The sequence below is a fragment of the Heptranchias perlo genome, chromosome 14, assembly GCF_035084215.1.
Source record: "Heptranchias perlo isolate sHepPer1 chromosome 14, sHepPer1.hap1, whole genome shotgun sequence".
Taxonomy (NCBI): domain Eukaryota; kingdom Metazoa; phylum Chordata; class Chondrichthyes; order Hexanchiformes; family Hexanchidae; genus Heptranchias; species Heptranchias perlo.
Genome location: NC_090338.1, coordinates 36,039,487 through 36,061,648, shown reverse-complemented (window position 1 = coordinate 36,061,648; position 22,162 = coordinate 36,039,487). Strand labels below are relative to the sequence as shown.

Here is a 22,162-nt window from a genome sequence, read left to right as displayed (position 1 = left end):
CATTTAGCTTTTATTTATTCTAAAATCATTGTTTGTTTGAAACTCTTATGTATCTTCATTTTAAAAACTGCAGCAGACTTGTGTCTCTTATTTTTGAAAACTGTGCATGGTTTGAATATGGAAAGTCATGATGAAAATATATCTTTAAAACAGAATTTGACCTTATGATATGGTTCTAATTCCACTGTATAATCATCTGTTTTGTTCAAACATAACCATTGTCATTCCACTAATTAAATATATCAGCATTTTACTGTAACAAAACCAAAGAGCCGGAATAAAATATGAAACAAAATTTCTTCTGTAGTTTTCAATAAGTGACATGTCTTCTAGTATTTTTGTTTAATAGCATTAGTGATGAAAAATTAAATCATGAACTGAAGGATATATTATGGAAAATTAACAACATAATTTAATGGAATAAAAGCTTAAATTCTTATTTAAATGAGTACTGTAATAAAATTAAGCAATCTAAATAGGGTATTTTGTATTTTATGAATTATTATTGAGCTTGTCCTTTTCTCCACAAATTTTCCTTTTACCTTTCTCCTGAAAGTGATGATGCAAGTCAGCATAACTTTCGCAGGTTGCAGCAGAAGCAGTCATCCAACTAATATTTATGTATGAGCCTGGACATTTGTCCATGTGAGAAGGGGGTGGGGGAGAAGAGATGGGTCATCCCAGTCAAGCCCAAACATGCTTTTAGCTTATGTACATTTATGTATATTTCCAGCAGGAGATTTATATTTCCTCCCTAGCCTGGGAATGTTGAGACCATTTGTAGCACCTCTGCAGTCATTCAGTACCATACAATGTGCATTTATTCACAGACCAGCAAGAACTGAAGCATTGTTTGTTACAGTTTTATTACATGAAAGGATAACTACATTAAACACCATAACACATTGGAGCTGTAACACTGCAGTATGAAAACAGGACACAAACTTGTACCCATAGTACTTAATCTTCACTATATAGTTTGAGGTTTTGCCTATGGGAGGGAGGAGGGGAAAAATCATTAGTCAAGAGTTGTATTGCAGATGGCTGGGAACAGATTGCCTGTCCTCAGCTTGGGGATAATGGTAGCATCACAGAGTTGGGGACAAAAATGAATTATAAATAGGACAAAAATTAAAAAATTAGGCTTCTAACTAATCTTCCATTTATTGTAATCTTTCAAAATGACATGGTTTACTAGAAAAACAGAAAGTAGAATTTTTTTAAAAAGGTGTTTTCTGAAAGAATGAAATTTCAAATGTTCCTTTATAAATTGGAAACAAAATCCATATATCGTATAACAGTCACACTTTCTGTTGCAATAGCCTTTTAAAGGCTATTTGATTAGAACAATTCAGTGGTGACACACGTCAATATTAAATAAATTAAACCACAGCATCATTTATGTTTTGTATTGGACAAAAGAGATTCCCAAAAGGCACACATATTTATGTATTATGTGTGCATGGTGATTATTTAAATCAACTGCAGATCCTTTAGGAGCCTAGACAGAACTTTTCAATACATTTAAAGGAGAATCATTACTGATGATGTGCATCATTTTCATTATAGGTATTATGTGTAAATATGCAAATTAAGTAATTGCAAATAGGCTGTCAGACAGGCAAAAATAACTTTTCCCAGCCACTTGACTGTTGCCATACCTCTTGAACATACATTTTTAGTACAAGATGCCTCAAAATATATGCAAATAAGCACCTAAAATGTTCATTCAATTAGTGTTTCAAAGATGGGGGAACATTTTTCCGATGCATCATTTCAATTGGGAAACTTTAACGAAAAGAAAATCAAATGGATTTTGCCAATTTCCTGCAAAGATTTTTTGGGGGTGGGGAAGGGCAAGAAAAAAATCTGAAGTATTCCACACATTCAGTTATTTCATTGGTTTTTATTTGTTTTGTAACATGTTAAGCATAGAAGTGTCCATGGAAAGATGGAGTTTAAATACACAAATAAAATAAAACTGAATTCACATATTTAGTGGGCAGATACATTGTTTCCTATCACTGTATGGTCCAAACACCATTATATTGAGAAGTTGGTCCCTTGGTGCAATAGAGGGAGTAGTCCCTATCTTGGGAGTGGAGTGGATGCTACATCAGAGTCCCATCCGCGAGTCAGTTAGCAGTAAGGGTTTTGAAACGAAAACCAGTCAACTTAAAAACAATTAAAAGTTGCATCTCCTCCATTTCACGTTCATGAAGCTGATTCTTGTCTCTTTTCCTCTTCAATTGCTGAAACATAAAGAAACCAACGTTTTAGCGAAACCTGTGCAATCTAATTTCAACTGCCTAAACAAGGTTTTCTCCAACATTAACCTTCGGAGTAAAACAAAATTACACATATGCATTTGGACACATCCCATAATTTATCATATCAAATATTAAAATACTCTGCAGCATTAAAAATTAATTATGTACATTTTACACTATTTCATGCCAAAGTGATAGCAATTTATAATGATCCTTCACAATAGTATCGTACAGGTGTGGTCAGCAGTCTGAAGGCTGTCTCGAGCTTTGGCATACTTACTCTCTTTTGTTGGCAAAGGGTTTTTCTCTTTGGTTTCTATCTTCTTCAGTTTTTTCTTATCAAATTGTATGATTTCGCAAAGATTTGGTTTGTCTGACATGGCGTCTGCTGCAAAATAAAATCACAACCCAAGACTTGTACAGTGCAATGCGGCAAGTAAAGTCACTTAGTATGAGAACAAAGCACACACTAGAAAGCAGTAAGTAGCATTTATAAATTTAAATCCTTGAATAACATTTCAAATATGGCCTTTTTGTGTGCAAACTGGATTAACCAGAAGTTTCACAAATAAAAACGAGTCATATGAATGCCAAACGATGCACGACATGAAAATGCATCGAAAACTACAAACGATTATCAGCCTTACAGGAAAACATAGATTTTAGCATTATGCTTTGCTAAAGTCCTACCATTTAGTTCCGCAGATTTTTTTCCTCCCGAAGATTGTATTACAGTTACACTAATCTTACATTCCTCTGTTTAGCATTGTTGTCAAAGGGAGCCGCCCTACTGAAGGGCATTAATTCAGGCTCAGATTTTTGGTGTTATAGTTTACAAAATAAAATGTAAGGAATTTGCACGGTTGAATTTCACATAACTCGGAATTTGAAATGAAACAGTTTAACAAAAGAAAACCTTCCAATACCCTCGTTTTGTTCCAAGGACCGCAAATTTCCAAAATTTACAATCCCATTTAATTTTAAACCGTTCAACAATTCGCCCGGAAGATTTATACATATCTTTATCTAAATAAACTAACACCTTTATCCGTTTGTTGATTACTAATTTTAATAAAGGAAGTGGTAGCTCAGCAAAACTGCTAAAATTGCGAACACAAACGGATCTTAAACCTAAATAAATGCGAAATCAATAAATGTTTGGATACTATAATATCCAAATGTTAATTACAGGAATATGGTCAAAAGAGAGCGCGGGTGTATTACTTACCGTTATCTTTGTCCCGCTCTACCAAAGATTCAGATACTATCCTCTATCTGCACTGCCTGGGCGTGGATTAAAAGGCGCAGAGCTCCGCGTGATTAGCATAAATATCTGACACAACAGGGACCGCCTTACCGGAAATCAACCGTGTAGCAAATAGCATTGCAGTGTTCCTGGAACTGGCTATCAGCATCAGCAGAAAACTGATGCAAAGCGGAGGTAGGGAGAAGCCATTTCTCAGGATTCAGGACGCAACCGAAATACAGTTATTGGCGATTCTTACCGGAGTGAACAAGTGAATGGGGCATTGTCCTCTCCCAGGGATGGGAAGATCGGTGCCTTTGCATAGTAATAGCTTAGACCAACCCCAACATCCAACATATTCGCGGAATGACAATCAGCCGTGAATAATACACTATAACGAACCAGTACTATAGTAAATTATCTTTATGCCTGGGGAGACAGAAGAACCGCACATAATTTTCGATGCAATGTCAGGCACACACAACACAATGATATTTTTCCAAACATTTTCATTTGCATCGTCTTGTTGATATTATTGGGAAGCACACAATAAAGGTTTCCAGAGCACTTTTTGAAAAATAATCAATGCTGCCTTAATTTATAAAGTGCTATTCGAACGCTATGCTGGTTGCTGTCAGAAAGGCACTCATCACAATGGCCCAGACTTTCAAACGCCCAGCTCCGAGAAAGTATAGTGGCCAGTGTCACTAATGGAGGAGTTACAAAATGAAACCAAACGCTTGGTTTCATTTTTCAAAAGATCAAGTCCTCTCTCGATAAATGTACACATTCCTACTCAGCAAGAATGGCTGTGCACGTTCCGGAAGGATTTTTTCCAGTATAAATTAAAAGCGAGCTATGGAATGGAGGGTATTTATTAGCAAAATAACACCATGATTGTAATATTTCCGTACTTTTTTTGCTTTCGAAACGACGCAAGAAGACGCTTAAAGCTGAGCAGGGATTTTTTAAATAAAAGATAAATCAGGAACTGGGAGGTCTGACAACACATTTTTGTCATTCATGAACATAATGTAAAAAAAATAGTGTTTTAGTGAAACAGACTTTCAGACTTTTGGACCAACCAATACAATGTTAGGTATGGTTACCTTAAGAAAAAATAATTTTAGCAATTCCCTACCTCAGCTTGAAAACAAAGTAAACTTGCTTCGCCTTTAATCTTCACCTATCACAAAATACAAAGTTGTGAAAAAGTGACACAGTTTTGCTTTTGTGTCACCAATGCTTACACATTGGTTAGCATTGTAGGGTATGAATCAATATTGGATGCATTGTTTCCTATTTCTGGGCTTTATTTGAATTCATACCTGATTTCATCTGAACGAACAGACTTGTTCTAAAGGGGCATTATTATGAAAAAAATGTTCACAATTTCCCATTCAACAATAACAACAATAACTTGCATTTATATATAGTAAAACGTCCCTAGGCAGTTCACAGGAGTGTTATCAGACAAAATGGGACACAGAGCCACATAAAGAGATATTAGGACAGATGACTAAAAGCTTGGTCAAAGAAGTAGGTTTTAAGGAGCATCTTAAAAGAGGAGTGAGAGGCGGAGAGATTTAGGGAGGGAACTCCAGAGCTTAGGGCCTATGCAGCTGAAGTCACAGCCGTCAATGGCAGGGCGATGGAAATCGGGGATGCACAAGAGGTCAGAATTGAAGGAGCACTGAGATCTCAGAGGGTTGTAGGGCTGGAGGAGGTTACAGAGATAGGGAGGGGCAAGGCCATGGAGGGATTTGAACCCAAGGATAAGAATTTTAAATTTGAGGCATTGCCAGACTGGCAGCCAATGTAGGACAGCGAGCACAGGGGTGATGGATGAACCAGACTTGGTGTGAGTTAGGATACGGCCAGCAGAGTTTTGGATGAGCTGAAGTTTATGGAGGGTGGAAGGTGGGAGGTCGGCCAGGAGAGCAATGAAATAGTTGAGTCTGGAGCAAACGCATGGATGAGGGTTTCAACAACAGGTGGGCTGAGGCAGGGGTGATGATGGGTGATACTATGGAGATGGGTGATACTATGGAGATGGAAAGGATATGGGGTTGGAAGCTCAGTTTATGGTCAAATAGGACCTGTGATTCTGCAGAGCCCATGATATGAAGATAGGGACACTGAAGGTCTTCCCACATAAATGCCCTGTCTACATGCATTCCCTGCCCACATACCTTCACTTAAGTTAACAGTCATTCTTGAAAATAAATCTGAAGAAATGATTCAGTGGTCCTCAAACAAACTCTCAGCTTCTCACCTATCCAACTAAGAATGCTGGTAGTGGTAAATCTAGAAAAAAAATCTCTCCTTCACTTTTGTTCCTCTCCTCCTCAACTTCTGTTTTGCTGTCTCCCTCAGTTTTGTCCCTCTCTCTCGCCCACTTTCTCCTCTTACTTTTAACTTTCTGTTTTTCTCTTTTTTCTTACCTCCTTCTGCTTTTTGCCTCTACAACAGCTTTCTGGAGCTGAATTTCAATTCAGGCTCGCTTCGTCAGTCTCACTGCAGCTCTCTCTGTGCACTCTGCTGATGATCACTCTGTGCTCTACCGCACTCAGGGTGCTCAGGGATATCGGCATTGCTATCTTGCCTAAACCTAGGGTTCTCTCTGTTCCCTACCTTAGTTCTGCCTCCTAGCCTCCATTATGCCATCTCTGTCCCTTGATGTCCACTCTTCTGCACTCAGCTTGGTATTTCTTGCCAGAATGTCTCCTGGAAACTCTTTGCCATTACATTTTTCCTCTCTCCTCTCTTGATGCTGCTTCTTTTATTATTTTCTATGATGACTTCCCGTGCTCCAGTACATGTGCACCAGCTGTCTCTACCCGACCCAGTTGATTCCCACACTCCTCTCTCCCCCATTCTCTACAGATGCTTGTGTTTTCTCTTAGATCAATAGAAATTTACAGCACTGAAGGAGGCCATTTGGCCCATCGTGTCTGTGTCAGCTATATGCTAGAGCAATCCCACTTCCCAGCACTCTCCTCTTTCATTTGCCTCTGCTTCGAATCTTTAATCTACTCTTCCCTTAAAGAATGTACATTTACATTACACAGGGTGAAAAGGAACAATTCACTGTCATCTGTTACTGAACAGTATGGATATTGCTGAGTTGATCAATCTATATATAAATGCTTGCTTTGTCTGCACTAAAAGACACGCACAACTGCTGCTGCTTGGAACCAGTGCTAAAATGTGAGAGTCAGAACCGTTTACTGGACTCTCCTGGCTCAGTTTAACCCTTGTGCTAAAAGCTGGCCAGGACTTTCCCGACTGTCCTGTGTGGTGGTTGCACCACTGCTGCAGAGGTAGCGGGAAAAACAGTACAGTGCAACTGAACTTGTCTGAAATCTGTGGTCAGAGAGTTGACTTTTACAACCTACAATACATAATTCATCTCCAAAGTGAAAATTATAATGGATTCTCTCCCGTGCACATCCTATTCATTGTATACATACATCTCCAAGTGGTTTGTTGTATTTAACTGAGGCCTCTACTGCTGCTGTGTAAATTAGGGAGGGCAAAAAGATGAAATTACTGTCTATAAAGATGATACATAGCCGACTGCTAATTGATAATTGAGGGATATTGCCACTTCAGCGCTGTACCATAAATGCATTCTATCAGAGTGATAGAATACCAGTTCATCCCCATAATTCCTCTTGCCAATTTCTAATCACAGCCATGTTGCTGTTAGAGGAGGCAAGGAGTTGAGGAAAGGCTTTTTGCCACAGAAAGGGAGGGAAAACTGTAGGCGAGTTACCTCAGCCATTCTCATGTACCTAACATCTGATTTCAGAACCCTCTACCCAGCATTTTATTGGAATCTGTAGTGTAGATCAAGGAAACTCAGGATAAGATATGAAAATAGAAATAACATACCTTCAAAATATATTTTTTTGAAGTCAGTGATATTATTGAGCTATGTTTACATCTGCTCTCTTTTTAAAACATTTGGGTCTGGAAACTCCATGGGAGTTTCTTGATAACCTGCTGTAACTTCAGAGGGAGATCAGTAGAAGACCCAGAGTAATGATGGGTAAGTACATTGGTCCAGAGATTCCGCTAGATTGCACTGGCTTTTTCAGCGCAATCCTGCCAAATCAGCACAAAACATCACAGAATTCCAAATTACGATGGGCGTAATTTGCGCTCAGCATAATTCGAATTTCGCAACTTTTTGCGCTGGCTAAAAAAAAAAATCGCTGAAACTAGCCCCGCCCACAAAACTGGCCACCCCCTCTCAAAATGAGTTTTTAAATATTAAAAAATATAAATTTACTAAGAAACTGACTAGTGTACACCAATGAAAGTAGGAAATGCTTCAGCATAATTTTTTTGAGTCATTTTCCATTAGTTTAAATTAAGTTACTCATAGGCAGAGGACTGGTCTCAAAGATAATGTGCTGAATACTGCACAATTTTGTTTCACAAAAAGGCCTCCTCATAAAGGCCCCACAGGACAAAGGCACCTATGGGGAGCAAATATATCAACAGGAGCAGCATCAGCAGCTTGAGAAAGATATAGAGGATAACCCATTGCTAGTTGTAAGAGACATTCATGTCAATTTGAGATGGGAGATATTTTCCTGACTACCACATTTGTCCACTACGATCAGTTCTGTCTACACCTTGGCCCAGAAGTTGCAATGCGCAATGCCTGGTTTTAAGATGCTGCACGGACACCTAAACACCCAAAATGGTGGGCATGAAGCGCGTGCATATTGAGTAAGGATAACAAGAGGTGCCCTTTACCTATGCCTGAAGCAGGCGTTAGGCCTCTGCGAATAAGGGGCCTAATTCCTGATTATGGTCTCCTCTCCAGGATTGGTTTGCCCTGAGGCAGCCAGCACCATCGTGGGCTGCGCTCAGGGAAACTAGCCCTAGGGTTTGCTTGCAACAAAGATAAATAACTTACCTGCATATAAGCACTCCTGCTCATCCTGAACTCTGATCCTCCCCCTCCCAATCGCCACTGCTCCTGACCCCTGATCGCACTCACTCGCCTCCTTTCCCGACCCCAGATTGCCGCTCTGGCCGCCATTCCCGACCACCGAACCGCACCCCTCCCCCCCCCCCCCAACGAACCTCAACACCTTCCATGTCAAGAGCTTTGTGCCTCCCCACGAATTGCCTGGCCTTGTTCTTGAGGGTAGGAAAACTCCTTCCAGTGGCCTGCCTTTGGCAGGCAAGGTGTACCAAATCTTCCTGCAAAGAGATAAGTAAATGAGAGTAAGGCTGGCAGTTAAGGAATGTGTGGCAAGTGGCATGGGAGAGGTGAAGTGATAAATGTGAGGATGTGAGGGTGCTAAAGTAGAGGTGCTACGTCCCCACCTCAACAAATTTCAAACTGCACATGATGCTGAACTTGCCACATTTGCCTCCACACCCATTTTTTTTTTGCCAGGAGGCTTCCCCCTGTATATCTGACCCTTACGCTTGTCTTCAGCATTTCCGATGCACCTGGAAACTCCCTCTTGGCGCCTACCCTCTCTTGATATTTTTATTGAAAGCTGCCAGCATGCTATTGGCTGTGACAATTTCTCCACCTCACTAACTCACTCTAATCTATATCCCTCTAAACGTGCTGTGCTCCATTCTTTCAGGTCCAATCTCTCTCTCATTATCAAAACCACTGGAAAGACCTCCAGCTTGCCGAGGCTGAACGTCAACTCTCTGACAATTCATCCTATCTTCCCATGGACCACAACCCCCATAACAGAACACCAAGACATCATTTCCCAAACCGTTACCCACCTCATCTCCTCTGGATATCTTCCCTCCATGTCCTCCAACCTCATAGTTCCCTAACTCTGTACTGCCCGCTTCTACTTCCTCCCCAAAGTACGAAAACAGAAGGTTCCCAGTAGACCAATCGTATCAATCTGATCCTGCCCCATTGAATGAAATTCTTCTTATCTTGTCCCTATTTTTCTTCCCCTTGCACAATCTTCATCTACCTACATCCATGATGCCTTCTACCACTTTAACAAATGTCAGTTTTCTGGCCCAAATTGTCTCCCTTTCACTATGGTCGTAGAATCTTTCTACATCTCCATCCTTTGCCAAGACAGCCTGAGCACCCACCGCTTCTTCCTCGAACAGTGGCCCAACAGTTCCCATCCACCATCGACCTCCTCCATCTGGCTGAACTTGTTCCCACATTGAACAACTTTTCCTTTAATTCCACTCACTTCCTCTAGATAACAGGTGTTGCTATGGGAAACTCTTTGTTCCAGTCCTATTTAGGCCCCCTCCTTGACCTATGCATTTTGGTAGATCAAATCGGGCCAGGACCTACTCCGTTAATGGTAGGGTGTTGGGGAGAGTTATAGAACAAAGAGATCTAGGAGTACAGGTTCATAGCTCCTTGAAAGTGGAGTCACAGGTGGATAGGGTGGTGAAGAAGGCATTCAGCATGCTTGGTTTCATTGGTCAGAACATTGAATACAGGAGTTGGGATGTCTTGTTGAAGCTGTACAAGACATTAGTTAGGCCACACTTGGAATACTGTGTACAGTTCTGGTCACCCTATTATAGAAAGGATATTATTAAACTAGAAAGAGTGCAGAAAAGATTTACTAGGATGCTACCGGGACTTGATGGTTTGACTTATAGGGAGAGGTTGGATAGGCTGAGACTTTTTTCCCTGGAGAGTAGGAGGTTTCGGGGTGATCTTATAGAAGTCTATAAAATAATGAGGGGCATAGATAAGGTCGATAGTCAAAATCTTTTCCCAAAGGTAGGGGAGCCCATAACGAGGGGGCATAGATTTAAGGTGAGAGATACAAAAGGGTCCAGAGGGGCAATTTTTTCACTCAAAGGGTGGTGAGTGTCTGGAACGAGCTGCCAGAGGCAGTAGTAGAGGCGGGTACAATTTTATCTTTTAAAAAGCATTTGGACAGTTACATGGGTAAGATGGGTATAGAGGGATATGGGCCAAGTGCAGGCAATTGGGACTAGCTTAGTGGTATAAACTGGGCGACACGGACATGTTGGGCCGAAGGGCCTGTTTCCATGTTGTAAACTTCTATGATTCTATTTTTCCATTTACATTGATGACTGTGTTGGTGTTGCTTCCTGCTGTCGTTCTGATCCAGGAAATGTCATTAATTATGTCACATTTCCACCCATCTCTTACCTTTACGTGGTTCATCTCTGACTCTTCCCTTTCCTTTCCTTCGCTCTACTTCCGAGGACGAGCTTTCCACTGACATCTGTATAAGCTCAATGGCTCCTACAACTAGCTGGATCTTATTTCTTTCTACCTAGCTTCCTGTAAGGACTCCATTCCTTTCTGTCTCTCTCTCTCTCAGTTTAATGCACTTTTAAAGTTTATACAATGCAATACAAAAGCTACAGCAGGTGTGTAATCAGAACACTGTCATTTTTTTCTCTCTCACACAATCCCTCTTTTTTTTACAAAAACACTCAATATTAGCTTTACTTCAGTAAAGCTTTTGAAATTTGTCTTCTTGTTTTTCAAAATTAGGTACTGGACGGCGTGCCAGGAGATAAAGAAAAATATCTCACCTGTACAATTGACTGCACAATATTGATGCATTCTGGCCAATATGTACACTACATGTGCTCAGACTGCACAATCCAAATTTAGCTTCAAGAATCTGAACTCGAGACAAAAATATCAAGGGAGAGGCTGAAGACTTAAAGTAAAATTTTAATGAAAGTATCAAAAAATAATTTAATGGATACACTTAATTATGTTATTGTGAAAGGTGTAATTTTGAACTTTTGACTCCTCTTCCACTCTTGCTGGTTGAACTGGTTCTACCTGTTTGAATTCACAGGGCTTCAGCCTTGGAGATATAAATAAAAAGTCATAAAGTCAAAGTCGCAGATGCTGGAAATCTGAAATAAAAATGCACAGCAGGTCAGTCAGCATCTGTAGAGAGAAAAGACAAAATTAACATTACCTAAGAAAGGATATACTTGCCATAGACGGAGTGCAACGAAGGTTCACCAGACTGATTCCTGGGATGGCAGGATTGTCGTACGAGGAGCGATTGAGTAGACTAGGCCTGTATTTTCTAGAGTTTGGAAGAACAAGAGGTGATCTCATTGAAATATACAAAATTCTTACAGGGCTCGACAGGCTAGATGCAGGGAGGATGTTTCCCCTGGCTGGGGAGTCTAGATCCAGGGGTCACAGTCTCAGAATAAGGTAGGCCATTTAGGACTGAGATGAGGAGAAATTTCTTCACTCAGAGGGTGGCGAATCTTTGGAATTCTCTACCCCAGAGGGCTGTGGAGGCTCAGTCATTGAGTACATTCAAAACAGAGATTGATAGATTTCTAGATATTAAAGGCATCAAGGGATATGGGGATGGTGCAGGAAAATGGCGCTGAGGTAGAAGATCAGCCATGATCTTGTTGAATAGCGCAGCAGGCTCGAGGGGCCGGATGGCCGACTCCTGCTCCTATTTCTAATGTTCTTATTTCAGGTGTGGACGCTTTGTCGGAATGGCAAGATATTACAGGTGAACAGCATTTAAAAGGAGCAGAACAAAGTGAAAGGGGAGGGAAAACCAAACAACAACAACTTGCATTTATATAGCACCTTTAACATAGTAAAATTTCCCAAGGCGCTTCACAGGAGCATTATCAAAACAAAATTTGACACCAAGCCACATAAGGAGATATTAGGACAGGTGACCAAGCGCTGGGTCAAAGAGGTAGGTTTTAATGAGCATCTTAAAAGATGAGAGAACACAAACATACAAGCGAGAAGAAATAAAATGATCTGCTTAAGTGGAAAATGGTTGTCTAAATGCCAGAAGTGGTATTACCATGAAACAATAGAAGGCACGATGAGAGAAATTAAAGACATTTGAGAGACACAGAGAATGTATGAATAGCTGAGGAGATGGGTAAAGCAGTTTTAATGGAATGGAAGCCTGAAAAACTGGCAAAGCGGAGCACATTCTAGTGGCCCAGGAGCCTGGGAGAAGAAAAATGAAGGTTAACACTAAGGGTGCAGACTGTCCAGCTATTACAGTTCAGGGCTGATGGAATTAAAGTCTTTATTAAGGCCAGAGGGCTGCAAAGTGCCTAGTAGAAAGATACGCAGCTGCTCCTTGAGCTTGCGTTGAACTTCATTGGAACAGTGTAGAAAGCCAAAGACAAAAAAGAGAGTGAGTGGGATGAGGAATTGAAGTGGCAGGTGATAGGGAGCTCAGGGTTTTACTTGTGGACAGAATGCAGGTAGTCAGCAAAGCGGTCATTTAATCTTCATTTGGTCTCCCCATTATAGATGAGACCGCACCATGAGCAGCAAATACAGAATAGAAAGTTGGAGGAAGCACACTTAAATTGCTGTCTTACCTGAAAGGAGTGTTTGGGGTCCTGGACAGTGGAGTGGGAGGAGGCGAATAGGCAGTGATGCATCTCCTCTATTTGCACAGGAAGGTGCCAGAGGAAGGAAAGCAGGTGTTAGGGGCAGCGGAAGAGTGAACCAGGGTGTTACGAAGCGAATGGTCCCTCCAGAAAGCAAGGAAGGGAGGGGATGATGTTTTTGGTGGTGGGATTGTATTGGAAATAGTGGAAATGGATGAAGGTGATCTGTCAGAAGGTGTCAGTTGTGTCTGAGTGGTAGTGCTCACGCCTCCGAGTCAGAAGGTCGTGGGTTCAAGTCCCATTCCAGTTAAGGGCTGAAGGGGATGAGGGAAACTGCTTGAGGGTGGGGTGGTCTCTGGCCTTTCAGCACCCACCATTGGGGGAAGTGAGCGGGAATGTGGATGGAAGATTAAGGGTGAGGTGAGTGATGATGGAGCAAGAGGGAGGAGAGGGTACAGGGATTGAGTGGGTCATTCAAAGAGGAAGAGGTAGGGGTATTGATAGGGTTGGGTGGTATGAAGGGGAATGGGTAGTGGGAAGATGAAGGAGTAGGAGACACAGTGGGTGTGAGGGAATAAGGGGGAAGCTCAAGTGATCGGGGGACAGCAAGGGAAGAAATCTGCTGAGGACTACATTTTCCCTGCAACCCCTACCCTGAGGTAATTGATAGCTCCTTTCTCCATCACACTATGTCATAACACCAATACCCCCTCCATCTCCCACCTGAAAAAGACAGAAAGAGAAGCAAAAATAAGAGTTAAGGAGAGAGAAGCAAAAGAGAAGAGCTGTTACACAGATGGCCGGACATGTTGAGGGATGCCCAGTGGCAGGGACATGGCAGAAGAGAAAGCAGTTTCTCAGAGCAACTCTCTGCCCATACCACCAAGTTGCCCCATTCAAATGATCCGAGCAGAGCAAGAAAGCAGTCAGGCCCAGGCAGCCATCAAAGTAACAGATGTGGCATCAGCAATTGTAGGGCCATCTTATGATTTTGAAGAAGGAGGTACCGAGCCCCTACCATCCCGAGTTGCTCACTGACATCCAGTAGCTAGCCAACTTCCATCTCCTACAAGGGTAGCATCTTGGAGGAACACTAGAATAAGCAGTAAGCTACATTTCTCCACAAAGTTATAAAGGGGAATCACCAATTTCAGAGATACTGTCAGCACAACAAGCACTATTCCACGAATACTTTTTTGCTGGATTTGGACTTTGAGCAAAGAGTTCACTTGTCCTGAGCCAATTTTCTGCAACAGAAGATGAACAGATGTGCATGCATGGTACTTCCAAGTTTAAATGACATGTTTGTTCTGTTAAGGTTATTAGATATGGCATACTTGCTGCAGCTCCAGTGGAGCTGGTTAGTCCTAAGCCTTAGCATCATTATTTCCGTCTCAACCCAAATAACATCATGACTCTGTACTAAACCTCAAGTTGCATGCATGCACATCCAATCATCTCCTCTTGCACCTGCTGAATGACAACTCTCCTGATAGCATAATTGTTCAGCATATATTTTGGAGACCTTTCTCGGGCTGTACAGCTGTATAACCCTGGACCTATCTTGACAGCAGAATCTCTGATTTAGCAAGTTTATTACTTGCTCTATTTGTATCCTTGTTGAGACATGTAAATCATTATATTTTCTTTCTTTTGATGTTCATAGATTACTTAGCGGTGTCATCAGCCACAAGGGTATCCCTGGTTGCCTAGGATCCATTCATTTAGGGTGGAAATGCTATGAAACAATGGTGAAACTGTTGGCTCGTATAGAATAAATGCACAGTGGCAGTTTCCAGGGTACCTGGCACCCATCTGGATGATGTAGTTCTGATGGTCCACATACAACCCAGATTTTAATTGAATGGAAGCCCTCGCTATTTATAAATGGCACTGAAATTGTGGAAGGAACCTATATGGTCATATGGGCTTCTTCAATAAGGTCCTGCACCCCGGGAAGCCAGCCACTCTCTCTTATTGTTGGTTGTTGGCCTTAGGAAAATTGATGAAATCATCCACCCTGGAAAACAAACTGTGACCTTTTGTAAGAAGCAATACACCGCAGACTGGCTGATCTGACAAATGTCACTTGAGGCAGCTTGAAAAGAGCCATTGGCATAGAAGTTCAAGGCAGTAGTGACATTCACTGTCATGTGCAGAATTGTGAATGAGATTTGGAGGTCTGACTGAAGTTCCAAATGCCTCCCTGGTGCAGAATAAGTAGCAAAGACAGAGCTCCTTGGACACAACAATAACTGGTGTTTGCACAATCAAGCAGCAATGAGGTTTGTGCACTCAAGCAATGTGAGCCTCTTGAGCCCCAAGATTGTAAAATACTGAGTAGCAATATTGGACAAGTCCAGACCAACAAGTTTTGTTGTACTGCTTCATCCTGTTGGCGGTCACCCACTTCCTCCCCTCTGTCATTAGTCCTATTTATAGGGTGATTATTTATAGGGTGACCATCTTCTGCAATGTGTCCTTCAGAATATTTCCTCCCTATGTGTGTTGGGCCACTGTAGCCAGCTGGACTTCCAGCATAGGATTTCCCTCTTTCAACTCAATCCTCTGATCCTTCATGTATGTGTACTCCTGGATACTTGCAGAACCAGGATATCCCACATCATGCATGCTGCACACATCTCTAATCTAGCTCGATATTGCCATTTCTATATTACTACCTGCTGTGCTATTTACAGTTACCAACACTTGAACTAAGTTTCTCACTTACCTGGCCTGGTCTTGCTGAACCAGGCCTCATCCATCTCAGCACTGAACTCCTATTCAGACAAAACTCCCTCTTTTGCCTTCTGTTACCACACGCTCACTCTGGTCAGCGTCTCAATCAATCAGCCTCTTGCAACATTGACTTTTATTATACTTATAGAACTTTACCTAATGACACATTCAGGCATTTACTCAGCTCTCTTGGCCATATCTTCAATTCAGATATCATGCAGCATTCTCCGCGCCCGGGTGGCCCTGGAGAGGGAGCATGTGGTGTCTGCCGGTACGCTTGAGGCTTTCCGTGACCGGTGGGCACCGCTGGGCCTGGAATGTATCCTCGATTGGGAAAATGGAATTATTATTTGACTTTGTTTATTTTGGTTCCAATTAGTGTTTTTTTTATTTAAAAAAATTCAGATATCACAATCTAGCTAATTTATTTTACAGCTAATCTGCTTAATTTAACAGCTCAATCAACACAATCCTCACAAAACGTGATCGCTTGATCAGCACCCCATCCACCATTTAAAAACAAACAACTTTCCACACCACCGGCACACTGTGGCTGTAGTGTGTACTATCTACAGGATGCACTGCAGCAATTTGTCAAACCCATAATTTCACCACCTAGAACCCAAAGATGTTTTATAAATACATAAAGAGCAAGAGAATAACTAAGGAAAGAGAACGGCCTATTAGAAACCAAAGAGGTAACCTACGTGTGGAGGCAGAAGATGTGGGTACGGTTCTAAATTAATACTTTGCGTCTGTCTTCACAAAAGAGGGGGACGATGCAGACATTGTAGTTAAGGAGGAGGAATGTGAAATATTGGATGGGATGAACATAATGAGAGAGGAAGTATTAAAGGGTTCAGCATCTTTGAAAGTAGATAAATCGCCAAACCAGGGTGAAATGTTTCCCAGGCTTTTAAGAGATGCAAGAGAGGAAATAGCGGAGGCTCTGACCATCATTTTCCAATCCTCCCTGGCTACAGGCGTGGTGCCGGAGGATTGGAGGACTGCGAACGTTGTACTGTTGTTTAAAAAGGGAGAACGAGATAGACCGGGTAATTATAGGGCAGTCGGTCTGATCTCGGTGGTGGGCAAATTATTGGAATCAATTCTGAGGGACAGCATAAATCGTCATTTAGAAAGGTAAACAATTTTACAACACCAAATTATAGTCCAACAAGGTAGGTAAGGTGGTTAAAAAGCTATACAGGATATTTTCCTTTATTAGCCGAGGCATAGAATATAAGAGCAGGGAGGTTATGCTAGAACTGTAAAAAACATTGGTTCGGCCACAGCTTGAGTACTGCGTACAGTTCTGGTCACCATTACAGGAAAGATGTGATTGCATTCGAGAAGGTATGGAGGAGATTTACGAGGATGTTGCCAGGGCTGGAGAATTTTAGCTATGAGAAAAGATTGGATAGGCTGGGGTTGTTTTCTTTGAAACAAAGGAGGCTGAGGGGAGGTTTAATTGAGGTATATAAAATTATGTGGGGCCTAGATTGGTGGATAGGAAGGACCTATTTCCCTTAGCAGAAGGGTCGGTGACCAGGTAGCATAGATTTAAAGTAACTGGTAGAAGGATTAGAGGGGAGCTGAGGAGAAATGTTTTTTACTCAGACAGTGGTGGGGGTCTGGAACTCATTACCTGAAAGGGTGGTAGAGGCAGAAACCCCTAAATCATTTAAAAAGTACTTGGATGCGCACTTGAAGTGCCAAAACCTACAGGGCTACAGACCAAGTGCTGGAAAGTGGGATTAAGCTGGATAGCTCTTGTTTGGTCAGTATGGACACGATGGGCTGAACGGCCTCCTTCTGTGCCGTAGCTTTCTTTGATTCTAAAAGGATAAGGGCAGCAGGTGCATGGGAACAGCAACAGTTCCAAGTTTCCCTCCAAGTCACACACCATCCCGACTTGGACATATATCACTGTTCCTTCATCGTCGCTGGGTCAATTTCCTGTAACTCCCTACCTAACAGCATTGTGGACTGCAGCAGTTCAAGAAGGCAGCCCACCACCACCTTTTCAAGGGCAACTAAGGATGGGTAATAAATGCTGGCCATGCCAGTGACCCTCACATCCCGAGAATGAATGAACTTCCAGTTAGATTAGCACACTTACTGGTCAGTTCATTGACGTCACTGTCAATTCCTGCTCTGGTCAAAAACCCTTTCTTACCTTCTCTCAACCCAAACTCAGTCAGTGCCTCACTAAAATTGATGCCGTAAAATTATGAACAACACAAAGGCAAACTTCTGTAAATTAGTAAAAGAGCAAATTACACCTTTTTTGAAATAAATATTTCCCAGCCATTGTATGTAACATTAAAATGATGGTCAAGAGAGTGCTGTACTTACAGGGTCCCTGTCTCTTCTCTCTACAGGTTTGCAGATTTTTATTTTAAATGCAGTGTTCCTGTATTTCCCTTCCACCAGCTTATTTTCTAAAGCTGATCTATTAAAAAACTTCCTTGATTGACTGTACCTCACCATCCCCCTAGGTTGCTCTCCAACTATTCCAATGGCTTTGACTTCTTTTCCATCAGTCAGCTTGCAACCTCATTTTAGCATTCGTTCCTGGCAATATAAACTAGAGGGCACAAATCTAAAAAGGGTACAGAGCGATCTGGGGGTATATGTTGTCAAATCATTGAAAGTAGCAGGGCAGGTTGAGAAAGCAGTTAAAAAGCATATGGGATCCTGTGCTTTATAAATAGAGGCATAGAGTACAAAAGTATGGAAGTCACCGTTGACTAGAAACTTAACTGGGCCAGCCATATAAATACTGTGGCTACAAGAGCAGGTCAGAGGCTCGGTATCCTGCGGCGAGTGACTCACCTCCTGACTCCCCAAAGCCTTTCCACCATCTACAAGGCACAAGTCAGGAGTGTGATGGAATACTCTCCACTTGCCTGGATGAGTGCAGCTCCAACAACACTCAAGAAGCTCGACACCATCCAGGACAAAGCAGCCCACTTGATTGGCACCCCACGCACCACCCTAAACATTTACTCCACTGGCGCACAGTGGCTGCAGTGTGTACCATCCACAGGATGCACTGCAGCAACTCGCCAAGGCTTCTTCGACAGCACCTCCCAAACCTGTGACTTCTACCACCTAGAAGGACAAGAGCAGCAGGTACATGGGAACAACACCACCTGCACGTTCCCCTCCAAGTCACACACCATCCCGACTTGGAAATATATGGCTGGACCAAAATCCTGGAACTCCCTTCCTAACAGCACTGTGGGAGAACCTTCACCACATGGACTGCAGCGGTTCAAGAAGGCGGCTCACCACCACCTTCTCAAGGGCAATTAGGGATGGGCAATAAATGCCGGCCTCGCCAGCGACGCCCACATCCCATAAACGCATTAAAAAAAAGCCATGATGAACCTTTATAAAACACTGGTTTGGCCACAGCTGGAGTATTGTGTCCAGTTCTGGGCACCACACTTTAGGAAAGATGTGAAGGCCTAGAGAGGGTGCAGAAGAGATTTACTAGAATGATTCCAGGGATGAGAGATTTTAGTTATGTGGATAGACTGGAGAAGCTGGAGTTGTTTTCCTTCGAACAGAGACGATTGCGAGGAGATTTGATAGAGGTATTCAAAATCATGAAGGGTCTAGACAGAGTAGATAGAGAGAAACTCTTCCCATTGGCGGAAAGGTCAAGAACCAGAGGACATAGATTTAAGGTGATTGGCCAAAGAACGAAAGGTGACATTAGGAAAAACTTTTTACAGAGCGAGTGGTTAGGATCTAGAATGCACTGCCCGAGGGGGTGGTGGAGGCAGATTCAATCATTGCCTTCAAAAGGGAACTGGATATGTAATTGAAAATAAAAAATTTGTAGGGCTATGGGGAAAGGGCAGGGAGTGGGACTAGCTGGATTGCTCTTGCATAGAACCGACGCGGACTTGATGGGCCCAATGGCCTCCTTCCGTGCTGTAACCTTTCTATAATTCTATTTATCTAAACTCTCTCATCTTTTGTACCTTTCTATCTCATTTCTGGAATTTGTCAAGCTTAAATACCAATGTCAGTGTTCCAACTGATTAACACAGCAATCTACATACATATTTGATTCAGATCGTAACAGCCAATTCTTCTAATCTGTAAATTAAAATAATTGTACTCTTTCATACAAATATTCCTCTTTTGTGCTATCTCCTATGCTGCACGGAGAGTCTGACTTCATCAGGTTCTGATGACTTACTTGTTTGAATATCAGCCCCTGCAAGTTCTTGCAGTACCTTGATGGCTCAGTGCACTGTGATATGAAGTACTGAAACATGTGAACCAGGGAATTCCAAGGTTTGCTCCTTGGTCTTTGCTGATCTCTGCAGGGAAGTAATGCGGGTGAACATAAGAAACAGTAGCAGGAATAGGCCATACGGCTCCTTGAGACTGCTCCGCCATTCAATAAGATCATGGCTGATCTTCTATCTCAACTTCACTTGCCTGCCCTATCCCCGTATCCCTAGATTCCCTTAGTGCTACAATTAACCTTAGTGCCACTGTACTAACGATGGGGAAAAAAAATCAATTGGAGTTCCTGCTCCTGTTCATGATCTGTGCTGTAAATTCCATGTGTGTGGAAGTGTGAAGAAGACAAGGTGAGGGTCAGCTGTGATGGTCCCTGCTTTCAAATAGCCCACTGCCTTCACAGCCTCACAATAAAGAATTGCCACTTGGGTAAGGTACTTAATGGCCTGTTGTATTTTGTAGCATTACAGTACCAGCTCTTTGCAGCATGCTGTAACATTACAGTGCCAGTTTTGCCTGCAGTACTGCAGTATTGCAGTGCAAGCTTTACTCCAGCACCCTGCAGCATTACAGTGCCAGTTCTGACTGCAGCATTAGTAGCTACTCTGACCGCAGCACATATCACTCTTTCATTATGATTAATGAACCATTACATAACTACATAAAAATATTTAATTGAACTGTCACTATGGCATTTTAATACGTAATATACTAAATTAAACACTGTTTAGCGTTCCAATTAATATTGAATATATAGCAATTTGTTTATATATCTATGCTTTATTTGTTGAGAGGTGTTTTTCCTGATCCGCACTGACCCCGAAACGCCGTGAGCTGCCACGCCCATTCCCGTCTCCATGGTAACGCGCGGCCTTCCAGCAGCTGCTTGTTTGACAAGTGACGTAATCGCACCGCTTGTCTGTCAATGGCTAGCATAGTCAATCAGGTGATGTAACTTCCTGTAGCAGATTCGGTTGGTGACGCAGATGTTGTCTGATCATTAGCGAAGAAAATATACGGGGGAAAAAAAAGTCGAAAGAAAAAGAAAGCAATTCCAGGAGACTGTTGTACTGTTTAAGCAAGTTACAGCAGTATTTTCCGACGTGACGGCTGGAAATAAACGAGTCCGGAGTGGTCTGTGCCGAGCTCCGTTGCTTGGGCCCGGACAGGTAAGTGTGGAATCAGCCTGAGTTCGACTTCTTCGAGCAGCCGCGAAATTTTGTCCCAGCGACGGGCTGCACTGAGCACGCGCTCGGTTGCAGGGCCAGCATAAGATGCGCATGCGCTAGTCAGCTAGGAATTGTGAGACGACGGAGGAACTCGATCTGTTGCGGGGAATTGTTGGGAGGCTTGGGCGCGACTTTTATCACTTTTTTAAAAAAATGAGAGACTATTTTTAAATATACCCATTTTATAATTAATGTACTATGCAAACATCCTCATACACATAACGGGAAATTAACCCAATTTAGTTTTTTTTTCAAAAAACAAGGACAAGTGCCTTGTTTACAAGTGGCTGCAGTGTCATTTTACTTATAGGAAACGATGTACAAGTGCTTTGTACCAAAAAAGGAAAATTAAGTAGCCAGCCGCCAAAAGCTTTAAAAAAAACATTGTTTTTGTAAGAAATAGGTTAGTAACGGGCGTCTTCGTGCAGCTGCATGTTTTTTTTAGTGTGCACCAGGTACGAACGTCTCTAGAATATTCTGGACAGTTTTTCGGTTGCTGCGCCGGGCTTCACTTTTATCGGCGTGTTTACGCGCATTTGATTTTTTTGGGGGTGGGGTTCGTAGACCATTCTAGAAGGTCAGTGAGATGTTTTCAGTGGAGCTACTTGCCATATAAGAGCGTCGAAACACGCTGTGTGCATTGCACTGTTTGAGGAAGTTTCTGCATAATTTGCGGCTGGGCTGACTGAGCAGGATTTGGCATCTTGACCGTTTCAGTGGCTAGGCGAGGGACGCTTAATATTTCGCTGCATCTAATCGTAACTTTACACTACGCCTAATAATCAAATCGTGAATATGGTTAGAGGAAGATTTGGATTGAACGTTTTACTTTTTACACAACTTTACGGAACTGGATGTCGCGTTTACTGCTGAATTTAAAAAAAAAATACGATTCTACCGATGGCCAATCTGTAATTTGGAAACGCTTCTGTTTTGTCCTATAGTGCATTAATTTATACCAAAAGCAAAATACTACGGATGCTGGAAATTAATTTATACGTCGTATAATAGAGTAAAGGTTATTATTCCCTTCCCCCAAT

General features: G+C 42.1%; 2 protein-coding genes across 9 annotated transcripts in view; one reads left to right on the top strand and one right to left on the bottom strand.

Moving 5' to 3' along the window:
- Nucleotides 1-849: 849 nt before the first annotated feature.
- Nucleotides 850-21,131, bottom strand: LOC137332433 (thymosin beta-11-like). Of its 3 annotated transcripts, none has more exons than XM_067996272.1 (3): nt 20,712-21,131; nt 2,551-2,658; nt 850-2,252 (listed from the first exon to the last, which is right to left on the bottom strand). In XM_067996272.1, exons 1-3 carry the CDS (start codon nt 20,827-20,829, stop codon nt 2,215-2,217), a joined length of 264 nt encoding a protein of 87 aa, XP_067852373.1. In that variant the 5' UTR covers nt 20,830-21,131; the 3' UTR covers nt 850-2,214. The 3 variants fall into 3 exon arrangements, with proteins under 3 accessions (XP_067852373.1, XP_067852374.1, XP_067852375.1); XM_067996273.1 differs by lacking the exon at nt 20,712-21,131 and adding an exon at nt 3,776-3,898; XM_067996274.1 differs by lacking the exon at nt 20,712-21,131 and adding an exon at nt 3,499-3,592.
- Nucleotides 20,850-22,162, top strand: part of fam13b (family with sequence similarity 13 member B) — a 149,419-nt gene continuing 148,106 nt past the window's right edge. For all 6 annotated transcript variants that reach the window (XM_067996271.1, XM_067996270.1, XM_067996268.1 and 3 more), the window contains exon 1: nt 20,850-21,062. The gene's annotated coding sequence lies outside the window, so the exon portion shown is untranslated. The remainder of the gene's footprint in view (nt 21,063-22,162) is intronic.